This window comes from Myotis myotis, unplaced genomic scaffold, assembly GCF_014108235.1.
Source record: "Myotis myotis isolate mMyoMyo1 unplaced genomic scaffold, mMyoMyo1.p scaffold_m19_p_2, whole genome shotgun sequence".
In the NCBI taxonomy this organism is placed as follows: domain Eukaryota; kingdom Metazoa; phylum Chordata; class Mammalia; order Chiroptera; family Vespertilionidae; genus Myotis; species Myotis myotis.
In genome coordinates, this window is record NW_023416324.1 from 212,617,917 (window position 1) to 212,641,742 (window position 23,826).

The window sequence follows — 23,826 nt, forward strand, 5'->3', positions numbered from 1 at the left end:
TTTATATAAACAAAATATTTTATTTGAGAAAGAAAACAGCCAAATTACAAAATCTTTATACTTATGTTCTGTTCGTCACCAGGCCAGAGGCTTCTAAGGGACTTCAGTTCCCACCACTGTTAGGTGGGACCGCCTGAAACTGCCAACGTGGTGGATGAAAACAACAGTCCCATATTGATTTCCTGTGTTCCGACCCCGTAGAAGACGAGCCGATGGCGAACATTTGCTTTGGCAGCAACGTGTCCCCCGTCACGTGTCTGTCGATGGTATAAACAGACGTCCAAGCGATAAACAGATCCCGCCTGAGAAACATCCTGTGTTTGAAGACGCTGGAGCCCGTCTCGTGCGGGTCTGGAGGGGGCTCTGCCCTTCCCAGCGCGTCCTTCTAGCCGAGCGCACGGTCTCGGCACAGGGACGGGCCCAGTGTCCTCTCACGCTCTGGGGACACCTGTCCGGCTCTGCAACCCCCGGGCTGGGTCACGTCCGAAGGCCAGGAAGATGCGCTGCCCAGGTGCTCCTTAGAAGCGGCTGAAAAGTCGCCATCGCCATCAAAACGTCTTCTCCACGTGACACAGTCCCACGCTTTCCCTCCCGCCTTGCTCAGGCCCTGGGCGTTCTGCATCCAAAATGTAAGAATAGAACAAAACGATGTCGCCGTGGCCGCCCAGCAGGAAGGAGCGGCATGGTATCCAGACCGACAGCCCAAGACTCGCCAGTGAACAAGGATGGGACCCGCACGCTCCATTCGTGTCCGAGGTTTCACAAAGGTTCCCCTCCCCCCACCCTCAGCTCCGTACAGCACGTTTACATGGAGCCGAGATAAAAAATAAAGCTTTCTTACAAATTACTTTTTTTTTTTCCAGTGAAATACTTTTACAGTAAAAATAGCTGCTACATAAATCCCTCCTGATCTCAGAAAAGGAGTTGCATATTTCCAAAAATAGTATTCTTATTTTCATCAGAGACACGTGGGGCTTGGGAGTGGGGCGTGGGTGGAATGGCTGGTCAGGAGGGTTAGCTGCAGGAGAAACACACATGAACTAGGAAGTAAGTTTTGTGTATCAACTGGCTTAAAGGCATGCGTAGGAATGGGAAACATATGCCGTCTGTCAAGAAAAATACTGCTTTATAGGTTGACATTACAATCAAAAGGAGAAGCCAGAGGCTGGAGGCGCCCCCAGATAATAACATTAAGTTTCTTATAAAAATTCCCAAATGAACAAAGTCCTTGCCAGCTAACAGCCCAGGCAAAGCAAAAACACACACACAAAAAAACAGGGATGACCCCTCTTAGACTTTCGCCTGTAGGCACAGTAAATGCAAATAAAACACGTTTTACAAATCCTCTTAGCCTGCCCGGGGCAGGTTCACGGTTTGCAAAATGCCGTAGGCGCTCTTGAAAAATGGAATACACGTTGCATTCTTATTTCACATAGTCATAGAATTATTTTAAATTACAATATACAATTTCTGTTAAATAGAACTGTTAGAGGATTCTGATAACAATTATAAGATTACAATCCTATATACAAACCAACGTCTGAAATGGCACGATCGTTTCCTCGCCCCTCCCGCTTTCGCGTCCGTGGTGCCGGTTGCAAACGGCCAAAGAAAATAAAAAAACGTGCGTGTCCGGACAGGATCGCTCCTCGGAGATGTCCACAGCCTCACGCGGCCGCTCGGAGCGCCCCCTCGGCCATTCCACGCGGCTGCAGCCTAAATAGCGGTTTCCCGGCTTCGGAAGCGACCGGCCGCGCCGCTTGGGGCGAAGAGCTGCAGGTTCGGGTAAATGAGGCCGCTGCTCTCGGCGACGTTCCTGGAGTGTGGGAGCGGCCTGGCCGGGCCCGGGCAGTCGGTCAGGGTGGCCCCGCGGCAGTCCCCCGCCTCAGTCCTCCGTGTCCGGCTGGACGCCCAGGATGGCGTGCAGTTCCTCGGGCGTGAACCCCAGCAGGTTCTGCAGGTCGCACACAAAGCGGTACACATAGCGCTTGCCCGACGTCTTGTGGATGATGTTCTTGTCGTAGTAATAGCGCAAGCCCCGGCTCAGCTTCTCGTAGTTCATCTTGGGCTTGTTCTTCCGCTTGCCCCAGCGGCGGGCCACCTGCGGGGGAGACACGGGGGGAGAGGAGCTCAATTCCATTCCATCGGCAACTGCCCCGATGACGAAAGGACGCTGCCGCGTGCTCACTGGGGGAACTTGGCCGCTAAAGGACCCCTAAGGTCCCATCTGCCTTAGGACGCGAACCGGGGCTGTGCCCCTCAGCTGGCTCTCCGAGGGCGAGGGGAGGGGCAGAGGGGAGTGTGGCACCCCCACCCACAGTGCCGCCGGGCACAGGGCTCCTGCAGCCTCTCACTCAGCACAGCCTTCCAGAAACCAAGGGTTCCGAGCTGGGGGTCCTGAGGCAACGGACAAGCTGTGTTCACCGCCCTGCCTCCTGTTTTATTCCCATCACCAGAGGCTGAGTGGGGTTCTGAGCTGGGTGACATCAGCGATCCTCAACGCTTCTGCTTCCCGGGGGGGGGGGGGGGGGGGGGGGGAGGTGACAGGGCTACCAGTCAGACCCAGGGCTTCCCTAATGCTGCCCCCAACGGGCAGGGGCTGGACCTGCCCTCGGCTCTCTCCTCCTGACACGGCTGGGGTGGCTCTGCCCAGCTCAGCTGGGGGGCACAGAAGCCCAGTCAGTGTGCACATGTAGGGGTACGAGGCTCCCTCCCCCCAACAGGAACAAGCAACTTTCCCAAGGCATTTTCACACGGCCAGGAGAGAGCCCCAGTTTACTGCTTGCGCCTCTATATTCAATGATAGAGCAAGACGGTCAGCGGAGCCGGACACACTCCCGTGTCGGGCCTACCAGGAGAGCTAGCCTGCGTACCCGGACCCTTGTGCCCAGGGAGCTGAGTTTGTGAACCCAAAGGGGTGAGAGCAGGGTTGGGAGCCCAAGACCGATCCCCGGGCTCTGGCCATACCTCATCGGGGTCAGCGAGCTTGAACTCCCATCCGTCGCCGGTCCAGCTGATGAACGACTGGCAGGATTTATCGGAGAGCAACTCCAGGAGAAACTGCCACAGCTGGATGGGTCCGCTTCCTGGGGAGAGGGCAGTCACAGGTTTGTATTGATTTTAGAGGGAAAGAGGCAGAAACACTGATGAGAGAGAAACATGGACCGGCTGCCTCCTACACACCCCCTACTGGGGATCGAGGCCAAAACCCGGGCATGTGCCCTGACAGGGAACCAAACCGGGGACGTCTTGGTTCCAGGGTCGATGTTCAACCCCTGAGCCACACTGGCCAAGCCAGCTATGGGTTTTTACAGATTTAAAACACAGCAAGACTCCAGCTGTCCCAATGAAACAGACAGGCTGTGGAACATGAGCCGGATCCTGGGTGCCGACGTGATGGTGCCACTCCAGGTGGCCAGGACAGTCCCGAATGCCAGTGGGATGAGGCTGGACCCCAAGTAGAATCCCTACGCCAGAAAAAGAGGTCTCTGGCCCCGGGTGCCTGGGTTTGGTCTTTCGGGGGAAAAATTCAGGGCCACTGACTCTTGGCATCAAAATTCCAAACCCTGTTCTTCCTGGCGTCACCACTTTCAGCGCTTGTTTCTATACGAGCTGGGCTGGGCCAGGCGGGTGACGGGGCAGAGAACCAGAGGACCACGTGGTGTTTGTGGAATCCTGTGCTGTGGCTTCTGGCCACGTGACGGTGGCCCAATTGCTTAAACCAAGACTCAGTTTCCTCAAGAGCCACTCGAGCACTGGGAGTGGCCTCCACGGCCTCACCGCCTCCGTGAGCCGCCGCCTTCGCTCTGCGCAGGGCCCTTTCTCAAAGGCCAGTATTTACAACCACCACCTTGTGGAGAAGCGGCTCGGCCGCACCGTCTACAGACGAGGACCAAGACGTGCTCAGAGGCCAGGGGCCCTGCCCGCTCACACGCCCACCCGGGAGCTGTTCCCCAAGACGCAGAGGCCATCGGCAGCAAGGCGTGGCTGCTGGAACCCACGGGACTGGCTGCCTGTGTGCCCAGGGAGCTGCGTCACCGAGCGCGTTTCCCCATCTGTAAAATGGGTTAATACCCGCCCACGCTGGGCCGGCCTAACGACTCCCGACAACACGCTTGCGAACCCCACGGAGCAGGTAAGCAACACTAGAATGGAAAACACCCACTCCAGGCCTGACCCCCGGGTGTTACTTCATCAGGCCCCGACCCCCAGGGATGAACACTGCAGCCTCTCCCTCCCCCCGCAGGCCCTGCCACACGTGTCCGTGGCTGCTGTTTCAGGTGACAGGAAGAAGCTGCGGATGCCTGCACAGCCTTATTTTAACCCATCAGGGTTCGTAGTAGGTACTATTTAAATCCCCAGGGGCTCTATATATATAGTCAAAGTACAGGGGGGAAAGCTCATTTAAGGACACATGAAGCAATTAAATAAATAAAAAAAAAAATCCCGGTATTTTCGCTAAAATGCTGGAAATAATCTAGTTCCAAAAACAGCTTTAATATTTGTCCCCTGCCTAGAATAGCTCTTGCCCAAACCTTAAAAATAAGAGGGGTTTTAGGAGCAAGAAAAGGTAAACAGGCCTGTGTTATTTGAGGCCGGCTGGCTGCCCCTCCCGAACCAGTTTACATTCTTTGAAATTCCTGGAGTGGGTGAGTCAGAGCTGAAGCCTCCAAGGCCCAGTGCCTTGGCCCTCCTCCTCCTCCTCCTCCTCCTCCTCCCCCTCCTCCTCCTCCTCCTCCTCCTCCTCCTCCTCCTCCTCCTCCTCCCTGGGAAGGCCGAGGGAGCTGTGTGCCCTTCCATGCACACCACCGAGCAGCTGGCCATTGCAGAACTCAGAGACACAGCTGAGATGTGGCTCAGCGACCAGGGGTCTGGATGCAGGGTTACCCCGCCACTCCCGGGTCAAATGCGGGGTGCAGACACAATGTGCTCAGACCAGAACCACCCTTGATAAACAAACACGGCTGAGCCGGGCGGGCACAGGGAGGGGACGGACACCCAGAGCCGCACACTCACCTGTGAAGCCGGCCAGCACGGCCGCAGGAATGACCGGTTTGCCCTGCTCGGCCGGGTCGCTCCGCTCCTGGATGTAGTCCTTGAAGGACATGGTGGGCTTGCTGAGGCCCAGGGCCTGGCTGCCGTCGTCCTCGCAGCTCTCGAAGGAGGGCACCCGCTGCTCCAGCAGCGACGACTGGCTGTTCCAGGACTGCAGCAGCGAGTCCGAGCCCTCGAAGCTGTCCCCGCCCTGCTCGGGGGAGTCGCGGCCCCCGGGCTTCCCTGGAGAGAGAAGCAGCCACACTGACTCCTCCGGACGGGGACATGCCCGGCCCCACAGCTAATACATAGCTGCAGGTTGTCTTGGACTCACTGGCAGCGTTGCTGCCAACCACCCCCCTTCAACGTGTCCCCTGCGGTGTATAACCAGCCAGACTCCAGGAGGCTCTTAAACGGAGGGCTGGTTCCTGGTAAGTGTCCCACACAACTGCACCTCCTTCAACAACAGAATCAATAGACTACATGTAGCCGCACAGGGTGGAGTACTATACAGCGGTGAAAAAGGACAAGGGATGGCTACACCCAACAACATAGATGGACCTCAGGCACAATGATGAGTAAAAGACACACACACACACACACACACACACACACAAACCCAAAAAAGGAAAAAGGGTGATTCTATTTATATCAAGGTCAAGAACAGGAAAAACTATGATGACAAAAGGACAATCAATAGTTTCCTCTTGGGGTGGGGATGCTACTGACGGTTGGGAAAGGGTATGAGGGCCTCCTGGGATGCTGGAAACCTATCTCCCCCTGGGTGGCTGTTACACAGGTGTGCACATGTAAAAATTCAGCCAGTTGGATAGCCTGAGATCTGTGCACGGTGTGTACACATCTCCATAAAAAGAAATCTGTTCCGTTCCTACACTGTCTCCCAAAATATCCCACTGGGTGGAGGAATCTACTTCCAACAGCAGGACTATGTGTTGTTGGTGCATCACCCTCCGGGCCCAGACCACAGCCCGAAACAGGCCAGGAGGGTGCTTGCGGGGGGAATGGCCTGTGAGAAGGGCCTAAGGAGCCCAGGACACCGGTGCAGCAGCTCGGGTGGCCGTCTGACCCCGGCTCCCCCAGTCCAACCACAGCCTGCTCCAAGGGACGCGTGGAAGCTCCTTACCGGAACCGCCGGCGATCAGGTTCAAGGTGCTGCCGGCGAAATCCTGCCTGACAGAGCAGTAGCCCATGCCGACCGTGCTGAGCTGGGCCTTGGGGAACATCGGAAACTCCTGCTCGGAACTGAGGGCGCCGGGCGGGCACATGCTGTCCAGAAGACTGCCTTTGGGGTAGCTCTGCGTCTGCATTCCGTACGGCGCCTGCTCCATGCCAAAGCCTGCAACAGAACCATTGACGGCGGAGCTATTAGGCGACAGACAGTCTGTGATCATCAGAGACCCTCCACCCCTCCAGCCAACCGCACACGAGCAGTTCTGCAGGCCCGGCCTCTGCAAGCCCTCCGTGGACATGGGCTTTGATGGGCAGGCTTACTGGCCCTTTTCCGAAACACCCGCTGCCTCTGGGCCCTGGGCGCCAGCCTCAGCATTAATGTTTCGGTGGCTCTCGTCCAACAAGTGCTTTCCGTGACCCGCAGGACGACAAGGGTCACTGGCTTTTAACTTCCAAGGACCCTAAGGCTCAGACTAAGTGACACCCCCCCGCTATGTGACTCCTAAGGGGCGTCTCCAGTCCTGTCTGTCCCCGGCTGTCACCTACACTCACGGTGTCAGCGCCCAGAGGGAGAACCGGAATTCCCCAACTCCTCTTTCAGCTCCCAAGTTCCGAGCAAATTTGGTATCACTTCCCACACACTCCCTGCGCCGGCCCAGCCACCTCTCCTCTCTTGTACTAGATGGGACCCCCGCAACCTTCTACCTGCATCCTGCCCCCCGCTCTGTGCGTGGCCTGGACCAGGCGGCCACCAGGCAATGATACGTTTTCTGGTAGCCACGTTAAACAAGGAAAAAACAAAACACAAAAGAAACCAAAGGGAACATGAGAACTTTAAAAATTATACTTGAGCCTAAGGATATCAATGATCAGTTCAACGGGTAATCGATATCTTTAAAAGTAGGAGGAGATATTTTACGTTCTGTTTCTTACTAAGGCTCACAGATCTTGTGGGCACTACACTCCTATCACACATCTCCGTGTGGGCCAGCCCCACTGCAAGCGCCCAGCAGCTCGAGAGCCACGTGGCCACCAAATGGGCCAGCGCAGGTCTAGACAGTTTGGACCGTCCATGAACTAACAGGAGGACTTCAGGACCTGAAGGGCAGAATCCAGACTGACCTAATGAATTGCTGTTGATCCAATGGGGAACTGAGTTGAGGTGAGAATTTTCTTCATACTGATCTTCTGCCTTTTCTTGGTTCTCTGGAAGAACAGACACAGGCGAGACAAGATTGCAAATGGAGGTTAAAACGACACGAGCAGCCTGGCCACTGCTGTTCAGTGATTAGAGCACCAGCCAGGGCACAGAAGGGTTGTGGGTTCAATTCCTGCTCCAGGGCACACGTGCGGGTGGTAGATTCAATCCTCAGCCCCGGTCGGGGCAACCAATCAATGTGTCTCTCACACATCAACGTTTCTCTCTCTCTCCCTCTCTCTCTCTTTCTCTCTCTCCCTCTCTCTCGCTCCCCAATTCCCTCCCTTCCTTCCATTCTCTTTAAAAAAATCAATGGAAAAAATATCCTCAGGTGAAGATTAAAAAAACACACAAAACAACACAAGAAAAAAAAACGACTTTCTAAATTACCGCTATTGGGTCATTTCAGGATAAGTCAACGCATTTAGTGGTTCACATTTAACCTGACGGTGTCCCAAGCCATGACGCCTTTTACAAACTCCAGGCGGCAGCTCACTTTTTAGTAAGTAGAGTGAGTGTCCCAACACGAATGCCGTCTGGGCAAAGTTAAGTTTCCCACCGCACAGTCTGAAAGACCTGGAGGGTGTGTCAATGAGCAGGGCGATATCGGTGAGGTGCCCCCGGCACCCGAGGCTGGGGATGGGGCAGGTGAGGAGGGCCAGGCTCCGTCCCTGCCTCCGAGAGGCAGTGGCCGTCGGCTGAGACCCTGGAAGCTCCCCAGGGTGCGGTGAGCAGCTACACAGAGAGGGCCACGTGGGGACACACATGCCCGTGAACTTTGAAAGGGAAAGGTTTGCGGTTCTGTATGCCTACTCCCTGCAAACACACGTAACCACACACACACCCACACACCCATAAACCCAGACCCACAGCCTCACACCGAGTAGTGGCAAGACAGGCCCAACTTGCCAACCTACAGACCCTCCCCAGAACCTTGCCAGGCCTGTCTTGTCCAAGGTCAGGGGGATGTCGGGTCAGGCTCCCTGGCCTCAGGGGCCACACCAACAAGGGCTGGACTCCCATGGTCTCCGTGAGGTGCCACGTCTCTGACGGCGTTCATTTAAACCAGGACTAGTTCCCCGAACTCTACAAAGGGGCTGGTTTTCTTCAAGTTTTCACTGAAGGGAGCCCTTGCTACGATGTCTTTCTTTTTTAACTCAAGGTACTTTTAACACTGGTCGCAAGGTCTGAATCAGGACTTTCTCTCTATTGGATGACAGTTCTTGGCTGAGTGGCCAGTTTTTATAGAACAAATCAGCATGGAGATATAGATCATCACTTCCATGTTTGTTTGAAAATAATAAAACCAAAAAAATTCTTTGTTGGAATCCATTTGGACTTGGGGGGAATTCCCGGTAAAATCCACGGGGCTTGTCTGAGTAAAGGTCCCGGTCGTGGGGGCTGAGCTACTTGCTTCGGTTCTGTAAGGGGAGCCACCCCACAGGGGGAACGTCTGTGGCCTCTGCGTCTGCGACAACACGTCCTCCCTCACCAATGCCGCCTAGCGCCCGCGAACAGGTCAGTGACTAAGGCTATGGCCTTGGGGCTCTGCTCGATGCCACACACACACACTTACGTGGATTCAGACCTATAGTCACTGCACGTGTGACTCACTCCAGTGGCATTTTCAGGCCACCGACCCCATTAGAAACTCTGACCTTGGCTGCACGCTCTCCCCTCCCACGCTGGTACCTTTGATCATCTGCTCCAGATGCTCCCAGAGAATGTCGCCCACGAAGTCCGGCGCCAGCTCCAGGAAACGCTCCTTGCCCAGGTTGCACAACACCTGGCCGTTCATGCCGAACCTCTGTAGGTTCACGTTCACCAGGCTGAACTCGTTGGTGGCCCAGAGCAGCCACTGGCACACCTGCTGCTCCGTCCACAGCCAGGGGTCTAAAACGGAGAGGAAGACGGAACTCAGAGGGGGGAGTGGAAGGAGGCAGTGAGACCAGAGAAATGGCTCCTGATTTTCCCACCGCGTCCACGCGGGCACCCAAGACCAGCGACGTGAGCGAGACCCCCGGGTGAACTCTAAGACACGGACAACGGTGTCCCGCTGACGGGGCTGAAGTAAAAACCGGCGCGGCCTCCCCGTGTCTCTGCCAGCCTTTGGGAGCCGCCTCACACACGAGCTCAAAATACAACCCGTCTTGCGCCCCGGCAGTCCGGCTCGCCCGCCCGCCCGCCCGCCCGCAGGGCGCAGACCCCGACGGCAGCTCCGCAGACGCACTTACTCTTGGGAATGCCCAGCCGGCGCTGCTCCTTCGTGAAGCCGCTGAAGGTAGCTTTCAAGGCCTGACTCATCACGGCCTTGCTGCAGGGCGTCAGCAGGGGCAGCTCACAGCTGGCCGAGTCTAGGGAGAAACCAGGGCGGACATTAGCATTTCAAGCTGGCGGCCGCGGAGGAGAATTTAGGGGAGGAATCGTAGTTTTTAGAAAAGAACCATTTTGATCTCAAACCATTTTGACATCATTTCCTTAAAAGAGTATACATAGGACCCCCAAACTTTTTTTGGACTGACATTAAAAAATATACATCCCATCACTTGACTTATTCAAATAAAACCACTCAAGTTTTATCTTATGACCCAATGCTTCATACAGCAGCTTATGTCTAGATGAAATGTCTATCTGACTATTTTTAGACAATCAAAGAAAAGTGCATGATCTTGGGGCCAAAGGCTCAAGGGCTTGTAAAGGCATAATTTGGAAGTCGATTCCATGAAAACCCAGCCACAGGCAGAGGCCCCGTGACGTTGGCACACTTTGCACTTTTATTAAGAAACAGCCTTCTCTGGATCCCCTCAGCAATTCCAAGAATGATAAATGACTGTCACGTGACGGCCTGCTGACGCAAGCGCACCTGCTTTAATTAATTTTCTAGCACCTACTTCATGTGACAACGTCACGCCTGGAATGTCTCCAACTAATAACTATCCCAGTCACGGCAGAGGCACCAGCTGACATGCCGGTCAGTCCTCCAGAGAGAATCAGTGACCCGAAGGAGCATAGAAGTCAGCGCAGACGGGGAAGACCAGCAAGAGCCACCTGTGGCCCCAAACCCCAGGGGAGGGTCTAACTGTGAACCCAGAAGGAAAGCTGAGCTGCATTTGACTGTGGCCTGGTCTGCTTTGGAGTGGCCCCGGGAAGCCGCGGGAGTGACACCCCCCTGGTGGAAACCCCGGGGGCCCCCTGCAGTGTGCCAAGGGCAGGACATTTGCTCTCCCCGGGGTGCGTCTGGCAGGGAAGACACCAGAATCCCCACACTCAGCAAAAGGGAAAATGGCCCTGCCCCAGGTCCAGAGCCTCCATCCGACTTTTCACGCCAGACACTTAAGACACGGATACTCATGGCTCATCCGCTGTCCTCTCCCTTCCCCGCGTTACTCTGGGCAATCGCGCACGACGGCTGGTCTGGGCAGCAGGTTACCGTGAGAGATGGAATCCAAGCCGGTGGGCACTTCTTGGAGCGCTTGCTTTTCATTCAGGGAGGGGAAAATGGCAAACAGGGACCCGTCGAAGGTGTCGAAGGCCGGCTGGCGCTGCAGAAGGGACAGGAAGAAAACGGGAAATATAATACTTACTGAGTTACCTGTTTTCAACGCGGTCCGTGGGTCATCGGACCCCACACCCGGATCAAACCGGCCATTGTGAAGCCACACCTGGAGTGGACCCGCCGTACCCAGACGTCTTGGATGCCCAGGTGACTGAAAGGTCATTTAATCCCCCTCACACAGAGGCAGAATGACCGGGAGTTTATTTCTAGGGGCCTCAGCCACTGAAATTCATAAATGAAGACAAGACACCCAGAAACGCTAGGATCCCAGAAGAACAGTGCGGGGTGGGGCCTCAGAGCCCACCGGCTCCAGCACCTGCCTTTTGTGACATCATCGGAGAGCAATGCCATCAGGCCCCATGTCTAAGGGAAACGAGCCTGGCAAGGCCCGCAGTGAAAACCAAAGGCAAACGATGGACTGAACACTGAAAACCAAACAATGAAGATCCGCGGAAGCACTTACTTTGAAACGTTTACAATGAAACACTGTCACTGACATGAGGTGCTTTTTTCCTCAACAATCTCAACGGCGCAGAAAAGAATGAAACATGCGAAAGTTCCTGCAGGTTCACTGTTCTCAAAGTAACGCGCGTTAAAAAGAACTTCCCTGCCCCACACTCCCCGACGGGGAAAGATTCCAAAGGACTGGGGTTTAAAGTTAAACTCCCTACAGTGGAGCGGGAAGGAGGGGAGAGAGGCACCGAGAAAACTGCACACTGTCCATTTCTGACCCTCTCATCTCAGATGTATCCAAGAAACAGCCTTTCATATTAAGACTCGTTAATAAGTAACAGATAAGGCCTGGATTCATCATTGCCCAACCAGCCAAGGAAAAAATGTGAAGAAAGAGTCTACTTTTCCAACAGGGGCTGGAACTCCCATGTTGCGTGTCATGTGATGACACGTGTTGAGTCATCAGTAAGCAAATGTGTAACACATTTACAAATAAAATCAGTTCGTGTGCTTTCGTTTTAGAAATGCAGAACAATGGATGACACATTACCCCAGTGGGCGGGCAGAGGTTGGAGCTGGCCCCAGACACTCAGTGGAGCCCAGTCCCCACAAAACCCAAGGCTGTGAAGTCCAACAGATGTCCCAAGACATCGAGGGCACAACCCATCATCTAGTACAGTGGTCGGCAGACTGCGGCTCGCGAGCCACATGTGGCTCTTTGGCCCCTTGAATGTGGCTCTTCCACAAAATACTGGCTCTTCCACAAAATACCGACTTCTGCGCATGGGCCATGAAGTTTCAATTGCACGTGGTATGTTGTGGAAGAGCCACACTCAAGGGGCCAAAGAGCCACGGTTTGCCGACCATGGATCTAGTAGATGAACCAACTACTTTATCATTTGGGACTAACTGCGCGTAAAATAGCCAATCGACTTTTAAACCCCCCACGAGCTCTGCCCAGGTGACTAAGAAATGCCTTCGCTTCACTGACAGCAAGTTCTTTTTTTTTAAAACGAGGAAGTTCAAAGACAACATAAGTTCACGCTGCCTCTTTCAACACATGAACTCCGGTGACTGCTTCTCCAAACCCAGGAGTCGCAGGGACACCATCAAAGTCTCTGAATTTACAGGGAAGTTTCTTCTCTGGGGCTGTGCCCGGCAGCTTGGTGCCATCACAGCTTGTCCACGTCCGCACACTCTGAAAACGTCTGACCGCACCGGCCAGGCGCGCCCGCCTGAAGTGGAGGGATGGCCGCCGTAATTCTCAAGAGAGGCCCGAGCCCCGTGTTGGCTCTTTGGGTTCCACAGACAGACAACCTCCCGGCGACCTACAGAGCGACACGGGGCCTGCCAGAGACACGCAGCTGTACAAAACCCTGAGCTCAGAGGGGGCCATCGAAGACCACTGCTCCCGAGATGCGTTCACTCACAAAACCAACAACCGTCGGCCACGCTCTCACGGATGGAGAAGCCGGCAGGGAATTACCCGCTGTGCTGCCGCAGAACGTTCCCAAGAGGGATTAAGATAGAAGCCCAGGAAATGTGCCTGGTGGGCAGCAGAGGCGGCGTTCATCCTTAATCTGTTTCTGGCTTCACAGATACAGGCTGTCCCGTGGGCTCGGCGGCCTCAAGGAAGCAGCACTCCCTCCACGTCGGAAGCAGCCTTCCCCTCGTCCCGGGAAACCAGCTCCAGCTCCGTCCCACGGAGAACCACAGGCTTATCCAGCGGGTCAGAGTCTCAGAAACAAACTACCAGGGCCTCACCTTCCACAAAACAAACGGGTTCCACTCTTGGAGGACAAGTAGGGCAAGCATCAGGACGCCCATTTTACAGGTTAGAAAACTGAGGCCCAGAGAGGTCCAGCAAACGGTCCAGAGTCACACAGCCAGTAAGTGAAAAGCTGGGGCTTAGAACGGGTCTTCTGGGGCCCCACCCATCGTTTTTTTTTTTTTTTCTTTTCTTCTAGAGATTGAGCTTTCCAAATTAAAAAAGCAAAAACCCAACTTTTAGTAAGACTTGCTCACTCACCTTGAGTGTCCCTCTGTAACTGTTAGACACAGGGGCCACCTGGTCCATGTTCTTGATTCCAAAATCATTCATCTTTAAAAAAAAGAGGAAGAGGAGAATAGTCAGAGGCAAGTGCTCCTTTTTTAAGGAGTCTTCGCTGGCTGCAGACCCCCTCCCCACTCCCCGTCAGTCCAATCCTACAACTGTAAAATCATTCAGTAACATCGTTCAGAACCGAATGCCAGGGATTCTTATTTAAAAGGCCCTTCTCACAAAGGCTATGCCATTTATGTCGCTCAATAATAATGCCGATTCCCACTGAATTCCACTTAGAGATGAGGCACACCGATAAAGGCACTTTCCGGCTGGCCGCCCAAGGCAGCCTGTGTCCCTCCACAGGAGGGGCTGCTGTTGGGGGGGGGGGGGGGTTGAGGGGGACCCAGAGGGATGCTAGGGGACCAGGGCTACCTCCTGTCTGCAAGAGGGGGATCCTCAGGGTTGGGGATCCTCAAGGGTGACCCCCCAGGCAGCTCCAGGAAAGCATGCTGGGTGGGGCCAGAAGGCCCCTTCCTCTTATTGGAGGAATTTCTGGCCCAGGAAGATCAAAGGGAGACCTGTGGCTTCAGACCAAACCCTCTCTCAGGGTCCCACCTCCTCCCCAGATCCTCCGGGTCCCAGATCCTCCCGTGTTAAATACACGGCTCCAAACACGTTAGCTCCGTGAGTCGCCCAGCTGTGCCCTCCCTCAGAGGAGATTCTAAGCGCAGACCTGCCTTACTTGCCCTGATAGCATCTGGGCTCATGCTAGACCTGCGATCCCAGGGTGGTGGCCACAGGCCACATGTGGCCGGCCGATCCGGCCTGAGATGCGCTCTGCATGTAAAATACACATGCAGGTTTCAAAGATCTCACAGGAAAAAGTAAACCCTCTCAGTAATAATGTTAGGTTTACTGCATGTGTATGTAACAGCTTGCATATACTCAGTGAATGGAAATCTACTGAAATTAACTTCACCTATTTTATATATTTAACGTGACTATGACCGCATTTATAGCTACATATGTGACTTGCAACGGAACCGTGCTGAGATAGGCCGAGAACTTATTTGGGGCCCTAAAATGGAATTGGTTGGTTATATATTAGTAAGTGAGAAGGGTACATAGATAATGCCACCAGGATGCTAGAGAAAAAAACCCAGAGAAATGAAAATGAAAATTCATTTTCAAATAAGCTGGGTTAGCATAGCTGATCGTAACCTTTACCCTACTGGCTTTCTGGCCGCGGAACTGAAGGCTTACCAGGCAGCTTTAGGGGTTGGCTAATTGCACCCGCCCGCCCCGCCCCATCTCCATGGGGTGTTCCCGCCTGTTACAACTAAGACCTTCGAGTAATTAAAATATTGCTTAATATTGCGCAACTGATAGCACTTACTGGAGGTGGCAAATAGCATATTTCCCCCTAATTGGTTTTTTTGTGCTTTCTTGTTTTTTCTTTATGACCAATGTTATAGCTAAACCAGACCTCCCAACGACTCAAAACACACACACACACACACACACACCCCTGTCCTGGCTGGAAAGGCAGCGTGGGAGGTGAGTGTCTGCTTCAGGGGAGGCCAGAGGCACTGCCCAGGGCTGTTAAACCCTCCAAGTGCCGGTAATTATGGGGGGGGGCAGTAATTATCCTGGGGGGCCAGAGGAGCCTGGAGCCCTGGGAATAATAATAGTGCTGTGGGGGGAGGGCCGGGGTGGGGAGGGGCTGTCCTGGATCCAACGCGGCCACATTTGCTCAACCTCCACTTGGTGAGCCGTGTCACCCACATGCACTCAGGCATCAATATTCATGCGACGGTGGCTGCACTGACAAGGCTCCTCCTCGCTCAGGGCTGGGCCTGCCGACGCTGAGGGTGGCTGTGACACAGTGCGGCCCAGAGACCTCCGGGAACGTGCCCAGGATCACACAGCTCCGGTGGGGGCTCCTCAGGGGCGCAGTGCGGACCCCATGGCAGCGGAGAGTGGCCCTCAGTCCTGGGCGCCCCCATGTGCCAGGGTAACCCACCACGTCCTACAGGCCGGACAGCACACAGACGTTGTGAGACCCGGCCCCTGCGTGCTACTCTTTAAGGTGAAAGGCTCCTTAATTCAGAGCTTTCTGTCATTGATCTGAAAGTTAACCTGTTGATACAGACACAAGCCTCAAGCAGAAGACCCATCTGCCGATGACCCACCCAGGCCGACTCCTTTTCCGCGGCCGGTTCGCAGAGGCTCGGTGACTTGGAAAATGGAGAATAAGTTCCCACCTTCACTGAGACGGACAGAGAATGGATGTGGAAGGGGCGATGGAAAGCCGGGCGGGGGTTTTTGTGTACAAATACTTGGGGGAAAAGGCAGTCTACCCCGCCCACATGAAGAGCTGTAATTACTCCTTACAGAACAGAATTCTTTTGTTGTCCAGCTTTTAATTTGTTTTGTAAGAACCATGCAGAATCAAAGTGGATTCAGGCAGACACAGAACTAATCAAATTTAAGTTCACTTCTTTTACTCAACATGGCTCCTTAAGGTGGCAGACAGGCCACAAGTCCTTTCCATATAAATCAATTTCAAGTGTGGGTCCCTTTGGTGTTGCCCTTTGGATCGCTGCTGGGGGGAGGGGGGAGAGAGAGAGAGAGAGAGAGAGAGAGAGAGAGAGAGAGAGGGAGGGAGAGAGAGAGAGAAGGGAGGGAGGGAGGGAGAAAAGGGGAAAAAGAGGCAGAAATGTAAGTGCTGAGGATGGTTAAATTTTTAAAACAAGCAGAACTTGCCTGACAACCGTACCCTTCTTGGAACAAGCGATCACTTATGTGAGATTAGACCACAGGTTTGTATTCGGGCAAATTTGTAAAGAAAAAGAAAGGAGCACCCCCCCCCCCACAATGTACTTTTTGAAGGTTGGTGTGCTTTTTCCTTTGAAAGTTATCACTTTAGTGAGAGGAATGACTAATCCCAACGATGAGTGTTTGCTATTCCCTGCAGGACCCACGGTGCTAGCATTTACTGTACTATGATATTACTCAGAATTTTAATAAACCTTAACTTGGAGATTTATCTGCCTGATGGGTGGCGGTGTGGGCAGGCAGATGGCGCACAGGCGCTGCCATTGTCCGGAACACATATAATCTCTTAGTGGTGAATGACAATAAATTACCCTTATCTCCAAGGGGACTGCTCACTGCTTCACTTTCTAATAAGGAGCGCGTCCACTACTTCAGGCTACCTTGAAACTGAATACAGGCCAATATAAAAAGTGCCTTATGCTTAAAAAACAAACACACAAAACAACCCTCAAATGCACAAGCGCTCGCTGATACCTGCATTAAAAAGACTTCAACAGGGAGAAAATAAAGACAGCCCTGCGCACCCATGTCCCCACTTCCCACAGCTCTCGGCGCTCGCCTCGCAGGGCCGAGGGGCCCCATCCACGCCCGGGCGCCCTCAGGGGGTCTTGCCCTCCAGGCCGGACGCGCGGGCCGCCCCGGCTCTGCTTCCCCGCGCCTCCCTCGCCGGCCGTCCGGGCCGGGCCCCGGCCGGGACCGAGCAGGTGACCCCGGCTCTGCGTTTCCCGGGAGCCGCAGCCTCCAGGTGTTTCAGGAGGCGGGCGCCCCAGATCCGCCGGGTCCGGCGCGCTCCAGTAAGTCCCCCGCAAACGCGGGCGCGCCGGGGCCCTCGGGCCCCCTCTCCCGAGTCCCTCCAGCCCCTTCGCGGAATCAGATCGGCCGGGCGTCCCCTGGAAGGACCCCCCCCCCAGTAGGCCCCCGGTTCCCTTTAAAAACAAAAGCAAGCGAGACAAGCCGGCGCGCACTCCCGCCCCAGCCGGCTCGGCCACCCCCGGGCCGCGGCCCAAGTTCGCACCAGCTCCGCGAGTCACGATCGGGCCCACCCCGCACCCTGTCCCGGGCCCCGCGTCTCGGCCGCCCCCAAAGCCCCCCCGACCACCCGGCCCCGCAACACGAGCCCGGAGAGGCACGGAACCCAGACGCGCGGCGCCCGGTCCTAGGAGTCGCCGCCACCCCGCCTGGACCCCGGCGTCCCGACCCGTCGCTGCCGGCTCCCGGGCCCGGGGTCCGAATCCCCCGGGAGAGGAGCCGGCGGGCGCTCTGCACGTACCCCCCAACCCGCGCCCGCCCGCCCGGACCCCGCTCTTACGGCGCCGCTTGGGCAGGGCCGGCGCGCGGTCGGCGGCAGCTCCTCGAGGCCCGGGCTCCTGGGTGAGCGCGCGGCGGGGAAGATCGCGGCCGGGGCGCGGGGGGCGGGGGGCGCTCCGGGAGGCCGGGCGAAGGCGGGCGAGCGGGCGAGCGGGCGAGCGGGCGGCTCCGGGCGCTCGGGGCTGGGCTACACCGCGACCCGCACCGCCGCTGGAGGAAGTAACCGGCCCGGCCCCTTCGCGGCCAGCTCTTCAGGATCCAGGCGGGGAGGAGGAGGGACAGGGGGAGGGGAGGAGGGGCAAAGAGAGGGGAGGGCGGGGCCGAGGGGCGGAGAAAGAGGAGAGGGGAGGGAGGGGAGGGGGGCGGGGGCGGGGTGGGACGGAGTCGGGGTGTCTGGCTGGACCTCGCCGGCACCCGCTGTCGCCGGGCGCTGTCCCCGCTGCGCTGAGCCGGGTGGTGCTCCCGGGAGCGGGGCGCGGAGTCTCCCCTGGGCTTCCTCCCCTTGGCCCGAGGATTTGACATCAAACGCGCCGCTCCCATTCGGCCGGGGCCAGCGGACCGAGCGGCCGCAGGACTTGGTTAATAAAGGGCCCCATTCTTGGGCCTCTAAGTAGACTTTTTGTTTCTGATCATTCTTATCCTGAAAAGACTCTAAATGACATGATGAGCGGACCCTTGGCTGGGTCGCTGAGTCCGCCCGGCTCCCGGAAGCCCGGTCGCCTCCGTGCCAGCGGCGCCCCCTAGAGGCGAGCGGCGCCTTAATCGTGACCAACGTGAGCGTCTCTGGGCTAATGCGCAGGGCAGTTCTCCGCTGCACCATTGTTCCCACTTAAACAGGGAGGGTGAGGGGGCGGCGGGGGGGCCGTAAATAACTTGCCCCGTCGTAAGACGTACAACTCCCGCTCATGGTCAAAACCATCAGTTCCCATTTTTAGCAGAAAATACTTGAGTCGGTGGCTAGAAATGTGTGCATTTCCTATGCAAATTCATGTCAAGATTCTCAATATTTTGGAGGGCGATTAGCTGGATATAAAATAAAACAGCCCAGCCTAGGCTAGGCCATGGGACTTAACATCGATGCATCTCAGGGACCCAGTGCTGTGAAGGGAGAGGAACGGCCTCACTTCTCTGTTACCAAGGTTCCCGGTTTCCATGGCAACCCTACATCCGGAGTTATTGGGATAATTGAGATACTACCGGTGCCTTAACGTTTCCAGGTACCTGAGGGTCTCCAGGTATCATCACTGCATGGGCCAGCGACAGGGTCTACACGGCTGAAACAACCAGGTGCAGAGGGGATACTGAATTCATCCTGGTGGCTTCTCAGTGTATATTCAGGCCCCATCAGCAACCACAGATGATAGGTCAAGAAGAGTTTCACCAATGGAATACAGATCCACCGTGAGTTACCATGGAGACACGGAGAGTATGATACTTTTTATTTTGTAACGGTAGCAGAAAATACTGACTCCTCTGGGCTGCGGTTTTAGCTAATAGGGGGGACCCCCCACAGCCCTTAGTAGTGTCTGAGAAGCTGGGTAGTGTCACCCAACCATGGGGTCAAGTTCAGTTGCCTAATGAGACTGCCTGTCCACCTGCTCAGGGCTGAGTCACTGAGGTCCAGGGACTTTGGGAAGGCACGGTTTCTCCTTGAGGCTCTGGTGCAGCCGGGGGGGGGGGGGGGGGGGACAGGGGGGCACTTTGCTCCCCCTGGGCCATTTCCAACATATCTGAGCAGAAAGACGTCAAAAGAAAGGAGCATGGCGACTTCCAGGCAATCCCTTCCTGACAAGCAATTTTCCTCTGCTCTAAGTGGTTAAACCTTGGGCTCCTCTCCTCCGTAGACGTGTGCTAAGCAGTCGGACAGACAGGAGCAGAGCAAGGACAGGGCTGGGGACAGTGGGTCACCAGGGCGAAAAGCCCTGGGTGCCCAGCAAAGGGTGGGACCTCACCCCCAGGGTGACCTTTCCTCCCCTAGCGTAGGGATAGTCATGCAGTTTGGACCCCTGACCTTTCCTCCCTAGAGATAACATCTCGGCCTCGGTTGTATGTCAGCTCCAGGCCCAGAAAAGCAGCAAAACCAGACCAGCGACCCCATGGCTGCCTCAGGACCAGCTGCATTGAGGAAGGACCCCCTGCCCTGGTGCCAGCCGCCTGGTCAATCAGCTCTGAAAGGACACACCTGGAAAGCTGCTGAATATTCCATTAGGAGCTCCTGGGACCTCCCCTCAAATCTCCACCCTTAAAGCCCTAGGACTGAGGACCCAGTGTGCTTGCTCTCCCTCCTGGGAGCTGCCAGAACCTTTCCCTTTTCCTGTTCCTGTTCCCTCCCCAGACACCGCCCCCCCCCCCCCCAGGCTTGTTACCATTATCATTACCTTCCTCACTCCCAAGCTTCCAGGGCTCTTCCTCTACCTCATAACTCCTTTCCTCAGCCCGTCTCTTCTACGAATGACTTCCTCTACCTCTGTGACTTTAGAAATAAATATTCTCTTCTAGTTGAGTCTTGGCTCTGAATTCTTTCCCAGACAGAACCCAAGTACCGAGGTTGCTGAACCCAAGTCCAGTCTGACCCTATGGGTCTAAGACCCAGTGCCATGGGCGCCGCCTGCAAGGGAAGAAAAGATGATTCTGGAACCTACATCATCAGGCTGGAATGGACACTGGGCACAGAACCAAGTAGGTCAAGAATGTATCAGTGTTGAGCACATGGTAGAGAGGCTCAAAATGATCTAGCTATTACGTTTCTTTTTCCACGCTCTCCTCTGGGAGCATCTTATGAAAGAGACCCTTTGGGGAATATATATATATCCTAGTCCGTTTGGCTCAGTGGATAGAGCATCTGCCTGCGGACTGAAGGGTCCCAGGTTTGATTCTGGTCGAGGGCACATACCTTTGTTGCAGGCCTGATCCTCAGCCCTGGTTGGGGCATGTGTAGGAGGCAACCAATCGATGAGTCTCTCTCACATGGATGTTTCTCTCTGTCTCTCCCCCTCCCTTCCACTCTACAAATCAATGGGAAAATATCCTTGGGTGATGATTAATTAAAAAAAAAAATACACACACACACACACACTCGTCCCTACCCTCTCAGTGGTGAGTGTGTGAAACCCTATTGAAAATGATGAGACCAGAGCACACATGGCCGAACCGAGAGGGACAGGAGGCAGGGGAGGGAGCCCAGGTCACACCACCTGGACCCGTGACTCCCACGCAGGCCACACCCTGAGTCCCTCATCCAGCCAGCACCCTTGTCCTGGGCCCTACACTGTGGCCAATCCCGCTCTGTGCCTGGGGGGTCGCATGGTCATAGTAAAATGGCTTATCCTAGTTCTGGGGGATAGCAGGCTTCCTAACATTTCTTACCTCTCTGTTATTAGTCGGTTTCCTAGTTACTCAGCTGCACTAAGACCTGGGCCTGGCTGAAGCCTGCGATTACTCATTGACTATTATGGCTTAATTTACCGAGCTTCACAGTAAATCAAACCCAATAAAAGTCCGGCCCTTGTGCTTCAAGATCAAAAGTCGAAGGTGTTAGGAGGAAATTAACAGTCAGAAGTCACCTGGGCTGACATGATCAGAGGCACCGTGTCCGCTGAGCGCAGAGCGGCCTCTTTTCCCTTAGAGAGAAGCCCCCAGGGGAGGGGGAAGGGAGACTGCAGGGGGGCGCGTGCGCTCTAAAGGCCAAATGTCTAGGGAGTAAATTGCAGATAAAGAGCTCTTTAAAGTCCAGACGTAATTATTAAAAATGATTAGCTTTCCAAGCCATCCCGTAAAAAATCAGTAAAAACGTTTCCTTAGAAACATGTCTGTTTCCGTTGAAACCCAGCTCAATAGTCAACATACAGTTGGAGGTGGTTTCCCATGCAAGCTGAACAGACGTCCTGGGTCTGAGCGGTCTGATGTATTCACTCAGCAAACAGTGTCACCTGCTGAGAAGACAAAGGTGAGGAAGGCTTAGAGCTAGAAAGAATTTCATTCATGCATATTGGCACCTGTGTCTGCTTTGCTGCCCATTCACCCGCCTCCCTGGGTGGGGATTAGAGGTAGCAGTTATTCCACTGATACTTGTTGGGGGACAAGGAACGGATAAAGGGAAGCTTTATACCATCCCCAACCCCCACCCCCTCACCCCATCTCTACCTCCCACCTCCAAGTGTAGGTACAACAGGTCTAATATCCACCTGGCCCTCCACTTCATGCCCATTTGTAGCCGCCACAGGGACCAGGAACCCTCAGCTGACCTGGGCTCACCTAGCTGCCTCCCAGCCCCCCAGCAGGGTGGTCCCAAACTGGGCAGGGGCAAGCAGTTCTACCCAGGAGGTCACGGTTTGATCCCTGGTCAGGGCACATGCCCAAGTTGTGGGCTCCATCCCCAATGGGGGCGTGCAGGAGGCAGCTGATCAATGATTCTCTCTCATCATGGATGTTTCTATCTCTCTCTCCCTCTCCCTTCCTCTCTGAAATCAATAAAGATACATTAAATAAATGAGTAAATAAATAAATAAATAAATAAATAAATAAAATTCCTGGGAATAGGGAACTAAGGTGGGACTCTCCTGGAAGTCCAACCCTTTTCCTAAGGTCCCACTGTACTCGCTTGCAGCCTCATTTGTCCCTTCGGCTCCCTGCGGGCACAAAAGCATAATCACGATGGAGCCTCTAATCTTAACCTGTGAAGGGCAGCTTGTGGGATCCGATGTCCTGAGGTCGAATCCCAGCTCAGCCTTTCACTGGCCCTGCGACGGGGTTGACGGTGAACCCCGGGGCAAGTTGCTGAACCTCTCTGGGCCTCAGTTTCCTTCCCTGTCAAATTTGCATAACAACAGTACTTTTGGGCAGGACTCCCTGAGGATGCAGTGAGTTAATGTTTCTTAAGCACTGAGAACAATGCCCAGCGTATCATTAGGCCGAGGGTGTGATGAATAAGAGGCCCCTGACGGCGGGGAACCCCTTCGCCATCCGGCAGCCTCCCTGACCTCGGCTCTCCTTCGGACCCCAGGCAGGATTTCGGTCACAGCAGGGAGTGGGAGATCAATAGGGGCCACGCCTACCTTCACTATAATTCTCTGGCCTTTGGTGGTAAGAGACGGTGGCGTGAAACACTGGATTTTAAAACTGGAGAACACTTTAGAGCAGTGGTTCTCAACCTTCCTACTGCCGCGACCCTTTAATACAGCTCCTCAGGTTGTGGTGACCCCCAACCATAAAATTATTCTCGTTGCTACTTCATCACTGTCGTGTTGCTACTGTTATGAATCGTCATGTAAATATCTGATATGCAGGATGTATTTTCATTGTTACAAATTGAACATAATTAAAGCATAGTGATTAATCACAAAAACAATATGTAATTATATATGTGTTTTGCGAAGGTCTTAGGCGACTCCTGTGAAAGGGTTGTTCGATCCCCAAAGGGGTCCCAACCCACAAGTTGAGAACCGCTGCTTTAGAGAGTTGATATATGAGACCAACTCCTGTTTGTCTAAGGCCGTGGTCGGCAAACTGCGGCTCGTGAGCCACATGTGGCTCTTTGGCCCCTTGAGTGTGGCTCTTCCTAAGCCTTAGGAGTACCCTAATTAAGTGAATAACAATGTACCTACCTATACAGTTTAAGTTTAAAAAATTTGGCTCTCAAAAGAAATTTCAATCGTTGTACTGTTGATATTTGGCTCTGTTGATTAATGAGTTTGCCGACCACTGGTCTCAGGAAACTGAGGCCCCAGGAGGGTCAGTCCTCCCCATGGCCCTGGGGCTCCCTCCTGGCAGTGGGGACCACAGTCCTCCCTGACAGCAATTTGCCCTTATAAGGCAGTCCCTGGAATATCTCTGGCCGCCCAAATCCCCCGTGTTAGTTATTAAACTGCATGGGGACAGGCTTACGGCAAGTCCCAACAACAAAACCAGCAAGAGGACCTGTTGCATTCTGTAGCATCGATAATCCCTAAATAGTCAATGTGTCTGAAGTGTGAGTCAGACCCATACAGCTGGCCGTGTGCGTGTTTTCTGCATCACAGCATGGTTCCCACAGAGGCCCCGAACTGAAGAATGTGCAGAGCGTGGACTTCATTACTGTCACACCAACGGGACACTCAGCCACCGGTCTTCACACACACATACATGTACACACACACATTGCACACACACGCACACACACGCACACACACACACAGCGTCCTCAGGGTCGTGCCAGGCAGTCTAACA

The 23,826-nt window shown here is 54.7% G+C and overlaps 1 protein-coding gene and 1 long non-coding RNA gene across 3 annotated transcripts; one reads left to right on the forward strand and one right to left on the reverse strand.

The window, feature by feature from the left end:
- Positions 1-17,756, reverse strand: ETS2 (ETS proto-oncogene 2, transcription factor). 2 transcript variants are annotated; one of them, XM_036352641.1, is made up of 10 exons: positions 15,871-16,008; positions 13,462-13,533; positions 10,854-10,965; positions 9,658-9,777; positions 9,116-9,316; positions 7,348-7,431; positions 6,179-6,391; positions 5,017-5,277; positions 2,968-3,086; positions 1-2,101 (listed from the first exon to the last, which is right to left on the reverse strand). In XM_036352641.1, the coding sequence occupies exons 1-10, from the start codon at positions 15,919-15,921 to the stop codon at positions 1,886-1,888; spliced, it is 1,449 nt and encodes a 482-aa protein (XP_036208534.1). In that variant the 5' UTR covers positions 15,922-16,008; the 3' UTR covers positions 1-1,885. The 2 variants fall into 2 exon arrangements, with proteins under 2 accessions (XP_036208534.1, XP_036208535.1); XM_036352642.1 differs by lacking the exon at positions 15,871-16,008 and adding an exon at positions 17,624-17,756 and having other exon boundaries at positions 1,886-2,101.
- Positions 17,757-18,006: 250 nt separating this feature from the next.
- LOC118677498 lies at positions 18,007-20,120 on the forward strand. Its single transcript, XR_004974406.1, has 2 exons — positions 18,007-19,023; positions 19,678-20,120. It is a non-coding gene; the product is annotated as an uncharacterized LOC118677498 (long non-coding RNA).
- The last annotated feature ends 3,706 nt before the right edge of the window (positions 20,121-23,826 follow it).

Bases quoted from the DNA above. Each gene is read 5' to 3' on its own strand.
- ETS2 (XM_036352641.1), bottom strand. From the start codon at position 15,921: ATGGTTCTTACAAAACAAATTAAAAGCTGGACAACAAAAGAATTCTGT. The intron at 9,778-10,853 runs GTAACCTGCTGC...GTTTCTCCCTAG, and splicing joins CTTGGATTCCATCTCTCACG to ACTCGGCCAGCTGTGAGCTG. The intron at 3,087-5,016 runs GTGAGTGTGCGG...CCCTCTCCCCAG, and splicing joins CGTGCTGGCCGGCTTCACAG to GAAGCGGACCCATCCAGCTG.